The sequence below is a fragment of the Diceros bicornis genome, chromosome 2 (assembly GCF_020826845.1).
Source record: "Diceros bicornis minor isolate mBicDic1 chromosome 2, mDicBic1.mat.cur, whole genome shotgun sequence".
In the NCBI taxonomy this organism is placed as follows: Eukaryota; Metazoa; Chordata; class Mammalia; order Perissodactyla; family Rhinocerotidae; genus Diceros; species Diceros bicornis.
Window position 1 is genome coordinate 57200855 of NC_080741.1, and position 20039 is coordinate 57220893.

The 20039-nt window shown below is 48.7% G+C and overlaps 2 protein-coding genes across 3 annotated transcripts in view; both read right to left on the reverse strand.

Moving 5' to 3' along the window:
- ARHGEF3 (Rho guanine nucleotide exchange factor 3) overlaps positions 1 to 1574 on the reverse strand; it is a 296536-nt gene extending 294962 nt beyond the window's left edge. Inside the window, exon 1 of the mRNA XM_058561624.1 lies at positions 1502 to 1574. The gene's annotated coding sequence lies outside the window, so the exon portion shown is untranslated. The remainder of the gene's footprint in view (positions 1 to 1501) is intronic.
- Positions 1575 to 11486: 9912 nt separating this feature from the next.
- IL17RD (interleukin 17 receptor D) overlaps positions 11487 to 20039 on the reverse strand; it is a 62075-nt gene continuing 53522 nt past the window's right edge. Inside the window, exons 10-13 of one of the 2 annotated variants that reach the window (XM_058561587.1) lie at positions 19842 to 19952; positions 18846 to 19009; positions 15543 to 16479; positions 11487 to 14790 (exon numbers count right to left, since the gene is read on the reverse strand). In XM_058561587.1, coding sequence (XP_058417570.1) covers positions 14678 to 14790; positions 15543 to 16479; positions 18846 to 19009; positions 19842 to 19952 — 1325 coding nt within the window. In that variant the 3' untranslated portion in view covers positions 11487 to 14677. Of the gene's footprint in view, positions 14791 to 15542; positions 16480 to 18845; positions 19031 to 19841; positions 19953 to 20039 lie in introns of both variants that reach the window. The other variant, XM_058561577.1, reaches the window with a different exon arrangement.

Consider the following 20039-nt stretch of genomic DNA (forward strand, 5'->3'; position numbering starts at 1 on the left):
TGAAACCTTATCCACTCCATCCCAGCAATGCAAACATCCATTCACACCCCAGAGCTTCCAGAGAAAATCCGAGACCCCATTTCCCGGGAGTGTCCTTGACACAGGTCATCTCTAATCTCATGTTCTGAGATACATTTTGCATAAGACTCGTTAACCCATAGGAAGTGTTACTGCAAAGCCCAAGTGTTTCAAGGCTGAAGGGGACACCATGGCTACTGTGTAGATAATGCAGGTCCTAAGCAGGAGAAGGGGAAGTCCCAAGAGCCTGCCCAGCCACCTCACTGCGGAGCTAGGGATGAGGATGTCCTGTTAGAGAGATGTCAGCCATAACAATAATGAGAACAGACGCAGAACTTACCTTGTACCAGCACTATTGTAAGAACTTTAATCTTACACAACCCTTTAAGGGTTCTATTATCATCCCCATTTTACAGATGAGGAAACTGAGGCATAGATAGGTGAAGTAACTTGCCCAAGACTACACAGCTAAGACAGAGACACAGGAAACCTCTCTTCTTGCACACTCCAGGGAAAAAAGTGGTTATACCTGGGTAGTGCATTAAATGCTTAAAAATAAGTTTCTGCTGGTGCATCCAGGACAACTACTGTTTGGCAGTTCTCACATCCGTGCCCACTGCTGGAAGAAAGCCTGGTTCAGGCATTACATGGAGCAAGAGTCCTCTAGGAACAAGTCGCTCTGTTTCAGCAACGTTCAAGCCCACGATGAGGCCGCTGATAAAGCAAGCGAGCCTCTTCCTCGTGGCAAAACCCAACGGAACCCATTTCCACCCGGCTCGGTCTACTTCGACCCTCAGAATATGCTCACCCCTCCCTGGCTACGGGGCACCGAGGTTCACCTTAACCCCTTGGTTTCCGCCTCCCTCGTCTCCACCGCGGGACCCTCTGGCCGCGCAATTTAAAAGATGCAGCCGCCAGCACAAGGGCCCGGGGGGGCCCGGGACCGCTGCCGCCGTCCTGCGCGCTCACAGCCTCCACGCCGCGAAGTGACCGGCGGCGCTGCGAGCCACGACCAGCAGCGCCCCACGCGACGCTGACCTGCGGGCGCCCCACCAGGGCTGAGGAAAAGCCCTGAGGGAAAGAGGCTTTGCCCCAGGACAGGTGGCGCCTCCCTCTCCGGAAGTGGCTCCGGGAACTTTCGCCCAAGAGCTACCAGGGAATGGAAGTCAGGGTCTCCAGCGCGAGCGGCAGCCAGTCACGGCTGGTGGTGGCACTGCCCACCTGCGCCGCGCCCAGGCGCCAGTGCTCCCCCGAGCTCTCCGAGTGCCCCCGGCCAGAAGGCGCGCAGAGCCCGCTGCGGGCACCGGGACAGGGCAGGGGCGACTCAGAGGTGGGGGTGGGGGGTCCAGCTTGGAGATGGTGGGTGAAGGCAGGGGAGGAGCCAGCCCGGGGAAGCGTCCCGCTCCAGGGTGTCTAGCAGGGGTGTCCAGCCGGGGAGACTCTAGCGGAGGGGCAGGGTTCCCGGCCAGCCGCCCAGACTCACCTCGGCGCCCAGCGCAGGCTCGGCCCGGCGGGACTGGAGAGCGCACCGCGGCGGCGGCCGTGGTGGCGGCGGCTGCGGGGGCGGCTCCCCGGGGCGGGGCGGGGCCGGGGAGGCCGGGCCGGCCACGTGGGCGGGAGGCGGGCCGGGGACCCCCGCGGGCGCCCGAGCCGGGTGGCGTGGGATCCGGACGCAGTCACGCCCGGCCGGCACTCGGCACTCCTCTCTCCCCACGCCCGGCCCGGGTGCCTGGGAAGGCTAGGAAGGGAGGCGGGAGGAGGGGCGATCTGGCCCCCGGGGCATCCCCCGCCACCTAATCCAGACTCAGGCGGAGAGAATGTCCCCGGTCGGGGAAGGGGTGGCGGCCCGCTCCCCGCTCCCGCTCCGCCGGCCTGGAAGGCGAGCGGTAGCAGAGGCTGCCCTGGCGGGCGAGGGCCGGAGCCTGCGCGCGGAGCCCCACCGTCGCCGCTAGGCTGACCTCGGGCGTGTCAGGTCTTGCCCAAGCCTCGCTTTCCTAGACTGTGGGGGTGACAGTGAGGACGAGCCGCGAGCTGTGCGACTCCCCGCGCCCCCCGCAGGTTCTCAGGAGTCGCCAGTTTGTGGGCGGACGCCAAGCCTGAAAGAGCAGCAGCCGGCAGTGGCCTGGTCTCCGTGCGGAAATAAACGTGGGAATCTAAATAAAACTGTTTTCTGCATTCGTTCATTCATTCATTCAACGGATAAACGCCTGCTGTCCTCAGGACCTCATAAAATCGGGAACAAAGAATGCCCTACACTGTAGTTATGGGGTCTTATGAGAGTATAAACCGTGATGTTAAAAATTGAAAACTCGTTAGTTGCTTTCATGTGCCAGGCGTGCATTTTAGGTGCTTGATGTACTTTAACATTCACAACAGCCCAGTGAGGTGTAGGGGTTGTGCGGGCCCACTTCTCAGATGAAGAAACTGAGGCTTAGAGCCATGAAGCCAGCCCCCAGGTCAGAAGAGAGAGCATCAGCCCAAGGGCTAAGAGTCCTGTCAGACCGACCCTCCAGTAAGGGGCAGGACCCCGGCTCTGAGCAACCTCCTCCCTCTCTCCCTGGGGTGAACTCGAACCCCCACCCCCTCATTCCACCTCACAGTGGGAGGGAGGGTGTTGAAGGCTCCCTGGGAGGCACCCATCCTGACAGCAGCCGCTGGGATATGGGTCTCTCAGCCTGGGCCCCCATGACCAGCAGGAGATGTTCAGAACTTGCTTTGGCACAGCTGAGACTTTCTTCATTGCAGCCCCTGTCTCTCTTCGCAGCCACTCAGCCAGGCGGCCTCCTCCTGGCCCGCAGCCTGCCTTTTGGGCCAGAAACTGAGCATCTTGAGCAGACCAACTTTCATTCCAACAGCTGCAACTTCATTCCACCATAGCCTCAATGGGACTCCTTGACCCCAAACCCAGTGCCTCATGACCCATTCGTTTCCTGTTCAAGGAACACACGCCCTCTTCAGTACTCCACTTCCAAGGGCAAAATCTCTATCCAGACCCCTAGTCCTCAACCTTTTCCCCAAAGCCTCTTTTGTTATTCTCCCTCCTCCACACTGTGGAAGATCCCTACTACAACCCGCCATATTTATTAAGTAATAACAGAAGGCTTCCGCTCCCTCATCAACCCAGAGTTCAGCAGGTGCTTCAAACCCACAAGTCAACACCTGGTGTTCTACTCAGGCAGCTTTGTCCAAGATAAAAGTTTTATTTCCATTAGATTCCATTTAACAACAATTTGCCATACACTGTGCCAGGCTCTGGGAACAGCAGTGACTCTGTCACCAAGACAGACACAGTCCCCGACCCCATGGAGCTCATAGCTGATGCGGAAACAGTCAGACCCCTCACCGGGCAGTTAGGGAACAGGACATGGTGAGAGACACACCAGGGAAAGTGTCCACCCAGATTCGGGCACAGGGAGGCTTCCTGTGGGAAGTGGGCCACCGCTGAGCCCTGACTAGGCAGGGGGTTCAGGCAGGGGAAAGGTGGAGGGAACAGGAGATATGGAAGCCCAGAGGTGGGAGGGCACAGGGCACACTTCCAGAAGCCCATGGAGAGGGGCAGGTGAGGGAAGAACAAGGCTAGAGGGGCCTTGATGGCCAAGGTGAGGCACCAGCCCACGACCATTGAAAGATTCAGGCAGAGATGATGGGATCACACGGGGTGCTGAGTGAGGAATGGATATAGTAGGTGAAAATCTCCTGTACACAGCAAAGGCAGGTACATTTTTATTATTACTAGAGACAAACTCCTTGACTGCCTCTGTTTTATAATTCGGAGTTTCCAGAAATCAGAACAAATCTGCAAGCAGGATATGTAGACTAGAAACAAATCAATTTATTCCCACAAGGGTTTATATGCATCACCCTATCCCCTCCCACCAATGCCATGCTTGGCCCTGCGGGGGAGGAGGGACTTGGTTCCTGGACTCAAGTTAGGAGTCTAATGGGGGAAGAGATGATACACCCAAAGGTGGGGGGTGAGGAGGGGATAGGTGGGAAATGTGGTTTATGATCCATGGACTTTGGAAACTGGTGGAGAGGCCAGAAGACACTGATGACCAGCCCTATTTTCTCCTTGAAATAGTCAGTTCATGAGGCCCCATTCTTGAATTCAGCTCCATCTCCCCTAACTCTGCAAGACAGGATGGAATAGGACCAGGGCAGTCACCTCACTAAATCACCAATTGGGAAAGCTGGAGTGTCTGTAGGAGGCCCTCATGTGGCCTGTGGGAAGGGTGGATGATGAGCTAAGACTGACACAGGCAGGAAGGCAATGGTGACGAGCTGGGGCAAGGCGGGGAAAGCAACCATGTGAAAAGGCATGACCGAGGGCGAAAGTGAGGCGCTGAGACCACCAGCCCTGGCTACCAAGTGCCCACCGCATACCTTTAACAATTGCTGTTGTGTGTGACCATACATTTCAAACCCCCTAATGATGTAACACCACTGGTACAACAATGTAGAAAATACCCAGAGGTATAAAGAATAAGATGAACTCATCCATAATCACACCACCCAGAGATAACTATGGTTAATTTGTGTTCTCTATTTTTTATTAACATACTATGAGCCTTTCCCTTTGTCATGAAATAATCTTCACAACATGGTTGTTAAGGGCCACTTGTTGGTCTGTGGAATGACTGTGCTCTCCTCTTTTTTTTTTTTTTTTACTTTTTTTTTGTGTGTGTGAGGAAGATCCGCCCTGAGCTAACATCCGTGCTAATCCTCCTCTTTTTGCTGAGGAAGACCGGCTCTGAGCTAACATCTATTGCCAATCTGCCAATCTTCCTCCCTTTTTTTCCCCCAAAGCCCCAGTAGATAGCTGTATGTCATAGTTGCACATCCTTCAGGTTGCTGTATGTGGGATGCGGCCTCAGCATGGCAGGAGAAGCCATGCGTCGGTGCACACCCGGGATCCGAACCCGGGCAGCCAGTAGCAGAGCGCGCACACTTAACCGCTAAGCCACGGGGCCGGCCCTGTGCTCTCTTCTTATAATCAATCCTGGCACTTGGTTTGTTCCTCATTTCTCATTATCAGGGATAACGCTTGGTGATGAAAACCTTTGCACAATAAACTTCGATGCACATTTCTGGTTATTTCCTAAAGAGAAACCCCTAGAAGTGGCATTACTGGAAGGAACATTCAACTCCTCTGCCTGTAGCAATGTATACGTGTACCTCCCTCTCCTTTTGTGTGTGTGTGTTTGAAAGGTGTGGAGCATCTTGTTGATGAAGCAACACTAACCTGGTGCGGTCCTCACTCAGGGGATGGTGACGCCAGTGCAAGGAGTAAGGTGTTGGTCTTGTTGTTCAGGCCTAAGCAATGCTCTGCACGTAACTAATGAAAGCCTTCTTTGAAAGAAAGTCATTTCTGCTCTCATAATCTGGGTTCAGGCAATGGCACGGTGCCTGGCACGGTAGCAGGCATCCAAGTCACAGGGGTGATTCTAATATACGCCACTTCACTAACCAACCCCAGGTCTACAAGAATCTATAGGAAGTCTGGAGACAGGATCCACAGGGAGTGAAACCTTGAGACAATGCAGGCTGTTCAGGGGGAAATACGTGGGACGGCCCAGTGGCTCTCAGCTCTGAGGATCATGGTAAGTGGATGAGGGCCTTATCCCAATTTGCGAAGTAAGGAAGAGATGCAGTTTATTTCTCCAGGAAACCTTTTAAAATTGCTCTCCGCTACTGGCGGCCCGGGTCCGGATCCCGGGCACACACCGACGCACGGCTTGTCCGGCCACGCTGAGGCCACGTCCCACGTACAGCAACTAGAAGGATGTGCAACTATGACATACAACTATCTACCGGGGCTTTGGGGAAAAAAAGGAGGAGGATTGGCAGTAGATGTTAGCTCAAAGCCAGTCTTCCTCCACAAAAAAAAAGAGGAGGATTAGCATGGATGTTAGCTCAGGGCTGATATTCCTCACACACACACACACACACACACAAAATTTACTACTAACTGTTACCGTTTACACTGATGTCAACTGAGATAAATATGTTTTTGAGCACTTACGATGTGCCAGGCACGGGACTATCTCCTCCACCTGCTTTATTCTCACAACCCCCTAAGGCAGGTGCATTTTACTCCCATCCGACAGATTAGGAAACTGAGGACCAGGGAGATGAGGTGACTTGCCCCAGTGACTGATCAGTGGCCGGGCTGGGGTCCCAAGCTGGTTATAAAAGTAGAATCCGAGTCCAGCCCAGATGGAGCTCCACTTCAGTATCCAGTTCATCTGCTACCCAGGCTAGGGCTGAGGAAGATGTCCAGGGGATCACACTTTACAACTGCACACCTCTTACCCTTCCCCGGGTGACCACATCCCCATAGGCAGAGGGGCTCACTGTGTGCCAGGTTCTGTGCCCAGAACTCCACCTGGTCTCACATCAGCCATCAGGTATTGAACTATTACACATTTTCTAGATGGGGAAACTAAGTCCTAATCAGGTCAAGTCACCTGCCGAGGGTCACACAGAAAGTGGCAGACTGAGATCTCAGTTCAGGGTGCCTGAGACCAAAGCCCCACCTTAGTAACAATGATTAAAAAATAATTATCTTGCCAATAGTAATGCACAGTTATACACACATGTGCAGGATCTTCAAGTACATCCAACTTCAGACACACAAACCAAAGGCAGGACCTGCCCGTGTTTGCATTATGCCACCAGGCGTGCTCTGGCCTTACTTTGCTGCAATTCTCCCTGGCCTGGCCTTGCCCAGCCTGGTGGGAAACGTCTACTGTCTGTCTGGAAGCTGACATCTGCCCAGTCCCTGGAATGTTTCTGACCAGCAAGAATGGGGAAGACCAGCAGAGTGTCTCACCCTGGAGGACGATTACTCCACCTCTGCCCCGCTCCAACTTCTAAAAATTGGAAAATTCCCCTGACCTCATACTGATAGTCGGTTAGAGAAACAATTGCTGCTTTTGTTCACTTCCAGAGCGGGGTGTGGTCATCCGCCTGGCACAGGGACTTTGAAGAAACAAGTCCAGAAAAATGTGTCTCTGTCGGGGCTGAAAGACGACCAGGAAAAAAATGATCCTGGTGAATGGAACATTATCAGATCTCAGAGTGTGTGGTCAATTGTCACAGGCTACACACAGTCAACTATTAAGAAATCCCAGAGTTATTGCCTTAATTTAACTTTGCTGGGAGCACCTCCCCCTCCCCACCCCCCAACTCATCCTTCCTGGACCAGCATCAAAACAGCCAGGCATGGACCCACCCTCCTCTCCGGGGGGATAGAGATGCTTTAACTTAGCACCTGACCAAGTCCCTGGGCTGAAGCTCCTATGAGCAGGGAACTATCTCCCACTCATCTCCATATGACTCCCAATGGTGCTGGGAACCCACAGAATAATTAATAGCCACTATTTACCAAGAGCCTAGCACTTGCCAAGCACGGTCGTGGGTGCTTTATAGAACCCATCTCATTTAATCCTCAAAATAACCCTATGTGGTGGGTATTAGTTCCCTCTTGCAGGTGAAAAAACTGAGGCTCAGAGCAATTAGGTGATTTGCCCACAGTCCCAGACATACAAAGAGATAGAGTCAGGAGGGCAGGGATCATGTATGCATCTTATCCATTACTGTGTCACCAGTACACACTTTAGACTCTCAAATAAAATGCGGGTAAAAAGGTTGTATCATCTATAAATGTGAAAGATGGTGCAACAACCCCTCCAGAAAGAGGCCAGGGAGCCCACCCTACTGATCTTGCATTACTTTCCCTTAATCCCAAAGACCCCATTTGAATTTTGTGTCCTTACCCCACGTTTGTCTCCATCCCTCCCTTCATTGCATCCTCTGCATCTGTCCTGTTCTCACAGCACTTCTGATTTTTCTCCTGTGGACAGTGAGGACAGGATATGCTGGGGGTAGGGGAGGAGAACAGACATTTATTGAGGACCCACTCTCCCCAGGACTGCAAAGATATATTTTGTGTCTTCTCCCTCGCAGGGCCTTTGACTGGTCTTTTCTAGGATGAGCAACTGAGGCACAGAGGTACAGTCTCAGAGTGACAGTGACAGTAGCAGAGCTGGGAAGTGACCCTGAAGTTGCTGGGCACCAAGAATTAACTCAGAGAGCATGGGGCACACAGGAAGGGAGAGAACGTCTGTCGGAACAATAGACAGCCACCTCTTTTTCTTTTTGAACAACAGGAAATTTATTTGTGGCCCCCAATTTCAGTGGCTCTTTTCAAATTTCTGCAAAGAAAGTCCATTTGTTCTGAGAATCAAATTTCTTCTTGATGTAAGTATCCCTGTCCCTCTTCCAGATGCCACGCAGGCAACAGGCACCTTCCCGTTGGAAGGAGAGGTAAATGGTCAAGGGCAGCAGGTTCCTCTTCTCTAAAGTGCAAGAAATACTAGTCATCCTTGCCTCCTCACCCTGGATAATCTCTCTCCTTCTCAAAGCAAGAGCCCCCAGAAAACGGTGCTGGGAACCCCAGCTATTCAGGAAATAGGAAAGATGATTTAGAATAATGAACTACCACAATCTTAAAACAAAACATTTTATTTGATGCAAAAATTCTAAGGTACAAAAACATTTTGCAAATGTCAGTTGTGATCTACTGTCACCTATTTACAGTGTTATGTACAAATCAAATAAGACGTTAACGTTTTCAATGTAAAAATATAGCACCCTGCTACAGTCTGTCAGTGCTCACTCTTCTACCAAAGCCCACAAAGGACAAACTTAAAGAGGAAACAAAGACAATGGCAATAACCACGGTGTTCCACAGGCTCTCCCCCCAGAACGTAGTGACAGCGAGCTTCTGCAGTGGGAAAAAAAGGAAAACCTAACAGTAAAAAGAGAAGTTATCTACTCTCTAAATGAACACATTTGGTTTTTACAAAAGTTTTTGCTCTATGGTTTTTTCTTGAGATAGAAAAAAACTTTTTAAGTAACAGATGATTACACATTAATGTAATCCAATGGTAATTTTGTGTGTAATGAATGCAGCAGCCAACTTTGTCTACATTACATACAAACAGAAGATTGCTTCTTTGAATCTTCTCGACTGAAATTTTATTTGATATAAACATAAGATATACAGTCATAATGGTTTGCTTTATCAAAATTCTGATTGTGCAAAACACAGTGCTTGGTCAATTCAGAGCCATGACTCCAGCCCTTTAGAACATGGAAAAGTTTCTTGAGGAGTCTGTGGTTCAGCTGAATTTTGGAGAGGAATCAAAGAGCAGGAGGGAAGACAAGTGACCAAAATTCCCAAGAGGCCCTCACTCAACCTGCTTACTGGTTAGCCCTTAGCTGTCTATCTCGCCAGGGGTTAAACTGAAGCCTGCCCCATTTAATAATATTGTGAGTCATGAATTAAAGGTGATGTCTAGAAATATATAAAAATAGAATCCAAAATTGGGAGGGAGGGGTAGCTGCCACTCAGAAGGTAAGAGCTGGTCTTGAAGAGTATCTTGAAGAAGCTCAGGAAAGACATTAAACAAGTCAGGAATAAGCACCAAGTAATTGGCCACAAGAGAGAAAACAACACATCTGATAAAGGACTACCACCAAGAAAAAAAAACCCAAATATGTGACAAATAATCCTCAAAATGAAGACAGGTGATATCCATTTTATAAAAGTGCCATTATATTTTTAAGTAGTAAAAGAAGTTGGGCACATACGAGTTTCCCTGTAATCCCCATCCTAAGGCTGGCCTTCACAAGGCACCCATGTGAATAAGGCACCACACTGCATTTGGGCAACTGAGTGTGAAGCTGAGAAACAGAATAGCAGTGAAAATTATTAAGCCCTTGGAAAACGAGAGCTATGAAGCACGTGAAGTAGGTGGGATTATTCATCACTGAAATAAAAACACCAGGGAGATGACTTCACTGTGGTTTTCAAATACACGGAAGGTGACCAGCTGTTCTTTTTCCACTACACACCGAACAAAAGAAGGCTAGTTTGAATTTCTATAAGAAAGACATATAAAGAACTATCTGATCAGCAGGGTAGGTTACAGAATCTCCTTCACTGAAAATCCAGAATCCCATCCACAGCCAGATGTCTGAAATAATTCAGGCGCAGCCCTGTCTGACACTGGGGGGAACATGCCAGATAATCCAAATTTTCTCCCACCCCCAAAACTCTGAAATTGGAATCAACGCTATCGGCTTACAGTCAGACTTCCTTTTGTTTATTTTTTTACCCTGAGCCTGGAAAGGAGGTGATATAACAAGGATGAGCCAACACGCCATGAGGACTCCCGACTGATACTTCAATATCAAGAAAAGCTTCTCTCAGTATACAGTTTCCCACCTCCAAACAGTCAATTCATAGATTGTTTCCAACACAAGACAATGCCAATACCTGGCTCAAGCGGACGCTCAGGGTTCCTTGCCCTACTCCCCATGTAAGTCTAGGCCTAAGCTCAGAACTGCAAACCATCTAGAAAAGGGATGAAGCCAAGAGCTATAACTATACATAGGGTCCTTCAGGTTGTGGAGTTTAAATGAAATTGTTCCAAGTGTCATTTTTTTTTAATTGAGAGAACACAAATCTGGTTTTGAAATTAACAACTGGCTTGCCTTTCTCTTAAGACACCGTGAAATGTAGAAGCAATCAAAACATTTCAAATACATTCACAATCAGATCAAATTTCTTTGGGAGAGCAAGCAGGAAGGAGGCAATCCCGCTACTGGCTGCATTTTTTAATTAGCATGGATGCCTTTTATGTCAAATCTTATAAAGCAGAGGTGGCAAACTGACAACTGGTGGGCCAGATCAGGTCCACCCATGTGTTCTGTTGTCAACAAGTTTTCTGTAGTAGAAATTTTTAATTTAGTTGCCAATACTAAAAAAAAAAAATCAGAACTTTTCATATAAAAATCCAGCTTCTCAGCTTCTCTTGAAAAACAGGAAGATCAGGAAACACTGCATGGCCATAACTGGCTAGAGCAGCTGCCCCCTGTAAGTGGAACAGGAGTGCTTCAGTTTGCCACTGTCCCCACCAGGCCCTATTGTCTCCCTGACACTGAGAAGGCACATCATAGCCAGTTATCCTCACACCTTATTTATCATTACACCTGGCCTGCTACACTGGTGCCCCCTGAAGGCATAACATCTGTTAAATAAGAGCAGCAGTCTTCACCAACAATATAAAATAGAAAAAGCTAATAACCTTCACATTAGTATTGTCCCCCTCTCTTCAACAAAGACACAAAGAGTAATTTCTCTCTCCTTAAGAGAGAGTGTTGAGGTGGTTGGGGGCTGCAGGTTTTCTCTCTCTGGGGAGGAGGGTGCATCATTTCTTCTCTAGGAATAAAATAGCTTTTTTTCTTTGTTTCTTTTAAAGGAAAAGATGCTCAACTCTGAAAAAAGGAAAACTTCTGAAAATCACATAACCCCACATATTTGGAGGAACAGTTTTCTTGTTTATTTGCAGTTAAGTGAGGGAATCTGAGACTACCAGTGGTTAAAAAAAAAAAAAAAAAAAAAAAAAAGACCCTGTGGCTATGAAGTAGCAAGCCTAAATTGACAAACACACACACATGAACTTAAATTACTACACATTGATTCCAATGATGTCATCATTGCTAAAGACATTTTCTGAACTTCTGACCTGGGACTGTCTTCAGTTATTGCTAATGTGTCAACCAAAAGCTGTCTCATAACTTTATGGCCCCATCTCATTTTTGGCTCAAAATACTATTACCTGGCTGGGTCACCCACTTGAGTACCTGGGCCTAGACCCAAATGACTTCTGATTCTTTCTGGAGATCAATGTGCCTCAAAGGCCCAGGACTCACCCTCTAGAGGACCGTCTACCCGCTGCATGGCTGGGCTGGGTCTGTGCAGGTGGTCCCTTTGGCTTGTAGCCAATCTCTGAAAGAATAACACACCTTACCTTGGCTTTCACCTCCCTGATCACTCTCCTGGCAAAGCTGACGGTGTCAGATGCTAAGTCCTTTCCGTAGGGTGTCAGTGAGTTAAGATAAACAACCAGCTCCCTACCTTCAACTACCTGCAGGCCTCTTGGTTACCTGGAACCCTGGACTTACCCCTGGTCTCCTGCCCAGAGGACACCATCTAACTTAGCCACACAAGCTTTTTACTCTCAGGATCAAGGCTTTTCATTGAGATCATCCTATATTCTGATTCTTGTTTCCCCAGAGTCTAAAAGCCTGTGACTTGGCAGAACCTTTATCTGAATTCCAACTTATCATTTCCACTGTCTGGGACAATGTGTGAGTCAAAAAATGCAGCTCTCCATAAAACAGATGTTTTGCCTTAATCTATAAGGCAACTATTCCCACTCCCAGCATGAGCTGGGAAGGGTAAAAAAAAAACAAGTAAAACTAATAAGGCAAAACCAGGAAGTTAGACTTTTCAGACTATTCTGAATTAGGCATTCATGCTATCGTTTCATTATCTGGCACAAGGGAGACTGATGCTGTTGAACATCACAAACATTAGTATTTCAAAATAAGCACCCAAACCCTAAGTCCAAACTAAAACGTCACCTGATTCTTGGACTAGCACACTTTTTTCCTTCCCATTTTCAAAAGTGAGTCCATTTAGCAAGCTCTCTGCTCATGCTCCTAGAGCCCAGCTGATGCTTCCCCTCCAGACCTCCACGCTGTCCCTGGGGCCACTTTCTCATTTCACTACAAAGCTGAATATCTATCCTAAAAGCAGTTCCTAATGGTTCCTTTGGGGCATGCACCATTTCTTGGCTTCAATAAGAAATCTCTCTAAAAATGTTCCAAACTGAATTTTCTTATGTTAGCAAGTTTGGACAGACCAATCTCCTTCACAGAACGAATGCCGATGATGGAACGGCAAGATAGTCACGTGTGGCAGGAGCTCTGCACTCGTCCCGAATTCTACGGTGACAACATGGAATGTCTCTTCTCCAACAAGATGCCTGGTTTTATGGGGGAGAAGGTTCTGCAGCTCACTTGTCTCTCCCTCAGAGCAGCTGCAGGAAACTTGATGCCAGAGAACAGATGAGCACGTTCTTCTCCAGAGAAGCTGGCAGCTGCCTTTACAGAGCAGGGAGTATAACATTTGCATCAAAAATACACAGAAACCTCTTTTTTCCAGCAGGGGTGCAAACCTTCCCTTCCCTACCTGCCAAGCTTGTGCTGAGAAGGAAAGTCCTGCACCATGCACCATCCCACCTCGCCTTGGGATGTTTCTCAGTGTCTCCCTTAATATCGGTCCTATTTGCTGAAGGAGCGAAAACCATGGTCCCTGGTGTGAGTGCTGAGGAAACAGGGTGCCCAATCCAAGAGCACCTATGAAAAAAGTGGAAAAAGACACTCACAACCCTTCAAGGGCATGGGGAGGAGAAGGGAACAAGTGTTTTCCCTTCAGAAACAGAAATTCTGTAGAGAAGTCATTCATAAAAATAGAACATATACTTTTCCTTTTTAAAGCAAATTCTTTCCTCCTAAGTTCTAAATACCTATTTTTGGTGGGATGGAGCACAAGAGATAAATCTTTCATTGGACAAGTACAATAGAAACCCAAAAACATGATGCACAGCTTGGGCTGTGGGGGGAGTGCTTTAAGATTAGAGAATTTAATGATTTCAGGGCCCATGTCTTCTTTAGACAATACTCGAAGAGCACACTCATCCTTTGCGACAGTCCCCTCCTTTTCACCTTCTTAAAAAGAGGTTTGTCCTTAGTCAAAACCAGTTCAGCAGGTAACTGGCCACTACCTCCACTCCACACACTGCCGAATTTCAGTGGATTCTGATCCCTAATATTCTGGACACAGCTTTAGACCAGAGGCCAACCAAAGCACGAACTGTAACATCCACTAACAAAGCCCTGCTGGGTATCAGTCTCTTAAAAATAAACTTCCAGGCACCGACATCTGAGACACAGCACGGTAAATGTAACCCAGGGAAACGTGGCAGGCAGATCTGGCCCTCGCATGATGCCTGCTCAGACCAAGAGGTGGCCTTGGGTGCTGAGCTCTGGTGCCTTCTACGTGTTGACAACCCATCTCAGAAAGAATGGTCTAGATGGTCAGCCTGGCCCTGCAGCCCCCACCTCAGTCAGCCATGCCACCCACTAATACATAAAGAATCGTTTTATGAATGGTGACCGTATATTCAGTCACCTTCTTGACCTTTGACTCAGAGGTTTTTTAATACCTACGGCATCGTAAGTTCCACACCAAAAGTGGACAGGAAGATCACCTGTAATGACGTGGATTCCAGGCAGACTGGCATTTGATTTCTGTGGCTGTTAATAGCATTAAAAGTGCTTTTTCCACGAAGCATTTCAAATCAAAGTAGCCAACAGTGAATAGGCAAAGTTTGCACAGATAAATTAAGTCTGAATGATCAGTATATTTTCCTGTTTCTCTTTACATATTTCCTCCCTACCTCCCAGAATTGGCTCTAATCCAACGGATGACCTAACGTGACAAGCTGTTGTCAGACCTTATGCACGTGCCTTTCAGGGCTCCAAATGGTTTTAGAAAATTGGAAACTTTGCCAAGATATCTGGTAGAGGGCCAGGGCAAGGACAGCAAGTACTGGCCCGAATTTCACCCTGAAGATCCTTGTAGGAGACCTCAGCTCCACGTGGGCCACACAACCAGATGAGCTGGGGAATCAGAGAGAGGCTGCAGCTAAAGTGGCAATGCTTAGACTCTTCTGTTTCATTACAAAGGGGCGACCGCATGGAGTTCACCAGTGTAGCTGCAGCAACCAGGTTCTGCTTTGCATGCCCCAGAGGCGAGGAGCTTGGAAGGAAGGGCAGGAGGGTCCTCCTCACCTAAGGAAAGAAGAGAAGGCAGAGCCACGTCACTGCACTTCACTGGCCCTGGCGCTCAGGTCAGAACGTGGCTGGATTGGAGTTTGGACTACGGGCTTTGCACAAGTGAGGCAGGCATCCCAACCAGCTTAAGATGGGGTGCACTTATCCTGCTAACAGATTCTAGTTCCCTTGGTTAAGGGTCAAGGGTTTGCATTCATGACTCCAACTAGTCACAGGCAGAGTAAAGAGCAGCCCAAGTCAGTATCCTGCAGGGGCTCCCTGGGTAGGCAGGGCCCTCCTACAGAGTCCTCCTACTTAGAGCCTGTGCTGAGCTATGATGGAGAGAATACAGTGTCCGTGAACCCCAGGTTTAACAGATGCGGCTTTAAAGACTTCAGGAGGGTGGGGGGTGGTGAACACTACAAGTCCCTCATCCAACACCCGTGGGCCCCTATGTGTTTTCGTAATCACACATTTTTGGCCTTTAGAAAGGTGATATAACGTATATACTGTATATTACATAACATGGGCCTGGGCAGCTCACCATAATTTAATATCAGTATTTCTGCAGCTCACACATGGGAACGTTCCCATTCCCTGGGATAAATTGAGACTACCAGTGGAGTTCTGTTACTTCCCATCAGGTTTCACTGCCAAGTAAGTTTGCGACAAAATGAGGAAAACTTTCATGGATTTCAGGATTACGGACAAGGGCTGTGGCCGCAGCAGAAAGCTGACCCACCGGCCTTCTCGGCTCCCCTGTGCCTTACCCAGGCCTGAGGAGGACGACATGCTCTCCGTCAGCGAGGACGTTTCTGTTTGGTCCGTCGAGAGCCCCTCCATCAGGGGCAGGGACAGCTCGGACGAGGGCACGGAGGAGTCGTAGATGCCCGAGTCCCGCGGCATGTCCGAGGGGCTGCCGGCTTTCACCGTGTGCAGCAGGGGCTGCAGGACCGAGCTGCCGCTGGGGCTGGGCCCGGCCTCCGCGTCTGGGTCCAGGCCGAGCTGCTGGCCCTCCGAGTGCAAGTCGGCCGGCGCCCCGGGGACGGCCGCCTCGGCCCTGAGGCAGAAATCGCTCTCGGGTCCTGGTTTGCACAGGACGTCGTTTAAAACCAAGCCTGAGTCAAACTTCTCCAGGACTGGCTCCCGGTAGCGGAGCGGGGGAGGATGGAAGGGAACGAACTGCTTCTCAAACCAGTCGGGCTCCTCGTCAATAAATTGGTGCATGTTGCAAATGGCAACGTAAAGCGAGCGGCCCGATTTGCTCCGGAAGTAGTTCCTCCTGCTGACGCGCCCGGGGTACTGCCCCGGCTCCTGGAGGCCGTGGTCTTGGGAGTGCAGGTGGGAACAGAGCTGCGGAAGGTTGTCCATGAGTTTGTACTTGGTGCTCAGGTCCAGGATGCCGGGCACGTCTCCCTCGCAGGAATAATCGAAGTAGACGGCGATGAACTTGTTGAGCGCCGCTGCTGAGCTCTGCTTGGCCTGGCGGAGCTTCTCGGCGATGGCTGACACGGCCACCAGGAAGAGCTCCCCCTTCCCCGAGCCTCGGGGGCCACCTTTGTGCTTGTAGTTCTTCTTGTCCACGAAGTACTTCATGCCTTTGGAACACACCACGATGATGAACTGGGACTCATGGATCTTCTGAATGACCCATTCTCTCTGCCCTTCTCTGCAGAGGCTGAAGTCTTCCCACAGGTCCAGAGTGACCTGGAAAGAGAACAGGGAACCTCACTCACCTAGACAGCTTGGAGAGTCCAGTAACAAGAACAAGAACGTTACAAGAAGGTCGCATCATCAGTCCCTTACTTATTATCAGCATCACTATGTGCAGCCTCCATGTAGCCCAAGAACAGCTAACATACTGTAGGTGATGGTCACACAGCAGGCCCACTGCATCTTGCCCTCATTTTAGCATAATATGGGATCATGACCACTCCCGCCCTACAAGTGAAGAGATAGAAGTACAGAGCTTCTAGCAACCTGCCTGTCACATATCACACGTAAGGCCCTTAAGGGACTTAGAGTGTGGTAGTGAGCACGGAAAATGGAGGCACTGGGGTTCGTGTATCTGATGAGTGAGGCTGCCTGGATGGAGGGGCAGATCCTGGAGGGAAAGCTGGAAGGCAATGACAGAAAGATGTGGGTGAGGGACCCCAAAGTGGGCTGAGAAATGGGGCTTAGGTCTGGATGCTAGAGTGGCCCAAAATGCTGGATGACTCACATCCAAATAAGTGTGACTGACAAAGAAGACTTTCCTGGCCACTCTCATAGCCCCAGTGTCACCCATACTCTTTACCAGTTGGTCAACAGCTGGAGAGGAGAGTAGTGAACTGCAGTGACACAGCCATTCTGTGAACTCACTTGGGAGTGACTGGTACCTCCCACCATGACTTCACAGTGGTCTACAAGGCCACGCCCCTACAAGGCCTTTAACCCCAAGGGGGCGTGGGCAATGACAAAAGAAAAAAACAAGGCATGCATGGCTCCCTTCCCCTTCTCAGACCATTTTCATCTGATTTTACTGAAAATGTCTCCTGGAAATTGTATCGGTCTCTTTACTTCTGTAGTTCAGAAACGAATTCCCAATGGCTATGCCTGAATGTGGCAGCTACAGTCTTTTATGCGGAAGGGGGTTCTGAAATGACTTTGTCTTCTCTTCTGCTCTAAGGTGTTACCAAAGGGAAGAAAACCCCCAACATCCACCCACTTGCTGAAAACAATCATAAATTGTCTTACATTTTCCTTAATTCTTGCTAACATTATATATTCTAAAAGCTAACTGGGAGTACATACCAAGCATTTAAAAAATGTTCCTATCTTTGACCCAGCAATTCCATTTCTACACATCTTTGGAAAATGATCAGAAATGAGGCAAAATTGAACTACTGAGCTGTTTAACAATTTGAAATAACTCAATTATGGTGAATCAATATTATGGATCATGTGGCTATTTAAAATTGCAGTGTACATAGAACTGCCAATAGTGTAAAAAGCTATTAAATGAAGAGACAGAAAAAAATCATCCAATCTACCCAAAATACAAAACTATGTGTATGAGTTCATCTATGCAGAAAAAGACTGGAAAGAAATACATCAAATACTGACTGTGGTTATTCTTTTCTCCAGGTCAAGATTACAGGCCTTTTTTTATTTGTCATCCTTTTCTAGTTTCCCAATTTTCTACAGTAAGTATTATACTCATAATTGGAAGGCTTTTTTCCCCCGAGGCTACTTACAAAGCAGAGCAAATGGGTTGTCTGTATCTGAAGACAGTGCCCCTAGCTAGAATGTGCAGCTGTCCGTCAGCAGGCTCTGGACATTCATGCATGTGTTTGGAAACCCAGCCAGCCCTGTAAGTGTCTTACTGACACTAGGGGGCAGCCTCACCACATGGAGAGACGCTGAGGACCCCATCAGCCGCCAGTTTCAAAGCACAAATAACTTTCAATTACATGATACTGTACAATTCTTGCATTTGTAAGAAACAAGAGTAAGCCTTCCATGACAGCTTCAAATTTCACCCTAAAGTTAACACTGACATTACAGAAAAGCTACATATTAATAGCTAATTCAGGAGAACAGGCAAGAAACCAGAGCAGACAGTTTGAGCACTTGACTCATTATTGTTTTCCCTTCTTAGCAAAGCTCCCCCAAAGAATTGTCTAAACCACTGCTTTACTTCCCATTCTCTCTTTGACCCTCCAGTGCTTGCCAGAATGTCTTGAGTGACCATCTCCCCCTACCCCATCACATGCTCCCAGGGCAGCTGCCATTTACCCCATGCAACTGCATGGTCTTTTAAACGCTTATAAAACTTCCTGCCACGTGGGTGCTACTTAAGGCTTTTGAGCAGAAGTGTGTCAGAGTTAGAACTAAGTGTTAGGAAACATTTAGCTCGTGATGGGCAGGGCAGACTGAAAGAAGACTGCAAGGCTGACCCCAATTAGGAAGCTAGGTCCTAGTTGAGGGCCAATGTCATAGGAGGAGGCCTGGAAGCAGGGAGAAGGTAGCGAGGAGAGAGTACAGAGCACGTGTCTCACCCAGGGTAAGAGAGGAGACTTTAAATTCCTCACCTCACAGCCGCAGAAGTCCTGGAGAAAGTAGGCAAAACACTGGATGACATTCATGTGATTCTGGCCATCTTTACTGGAATAGCAGAGGAAGACCTTCGGCCGTGGCCGGAGCCTCTCTCTGGGGAGTGCTGCGGTGTAGGTGGAGGACTCAGAACTCTCTTCATCTAAATGTGAATATATATTTTCTAAATTGGAAAAGAAGATAGGGTTGACGCCTTCGAGCAATGTTGTGTCCTGTTCCCCAAGACCTGGGACCTAATGCTCTCTTCAAGAAACAACAGGTGACATCTCCACCTAGAGCAGTCCCAGTTCCACAAATCCACCAGCCCCTTGGGCTACCACCGGGATTGGGACAGCTCATTTCTCCAGTAGAGCAACAAGTGGCCAAAACTTATCCTTCACCTGAAATGGACCTCTTAGCAAGCCAAGAACACTGCAGAAACCACCCTCGTCAGCAGAGAGCGCAAGAACCAGCTCTCGCAACCAAGTGCACCTACTAGATGAACTAAGCATTGGCAGAACTGACCTTTTTCTTAAAAACAAAAAACGTATTGAGTTATAACTTACAAAGGTAAAGTGCATAAATCTTAAGAGTACATCTCAATACATTTTTATCTAAGTACCCACCTGTGTAACCACCACTCAGATCAAGATATGGCACATTTTCAGCTCCCCAGAAGGTTCCCTCCTGACACTTAACTTTTATAAGTGATCAAGCCCTACCTATATCCTTACTCATACCTTTCGACTTCCATTATGCTCTTGAATTCACCATCCTGAGTTTGAGAACAGAATTATGCCTGTCCTTTTAGTGGCTCCTGAGGTTAAGAGTCAAGTATTTTAATTCTGGGAACTATGGTAGGCAGGGAACTGACTACAGGAGCTAGGTGGCTTCTCAGATGAACTGCCTGGAGGGACCAAGCACTCCCAGTCTCCACCTGTTGGCAGCGCCCCCCAGTCCTGCCTGCTGTGGGGGACACACCACACAAGAGATACCTTGTTGCTTCTTGCGGCACATCACAGTGAAGAGCGTTGCGAATGCTGATATGACGACCAGCGGCACAGTGATGGCCACAGCTCTGATGGGCCCAGCCCACGGGGAATGCACTGGGAAATTTCAAAGGGAAGGCTTTTACACTTAAGCAGCATAACAGGTTCAAAGAGAAATACTGTTTTTCTTTTAAACACAAACTG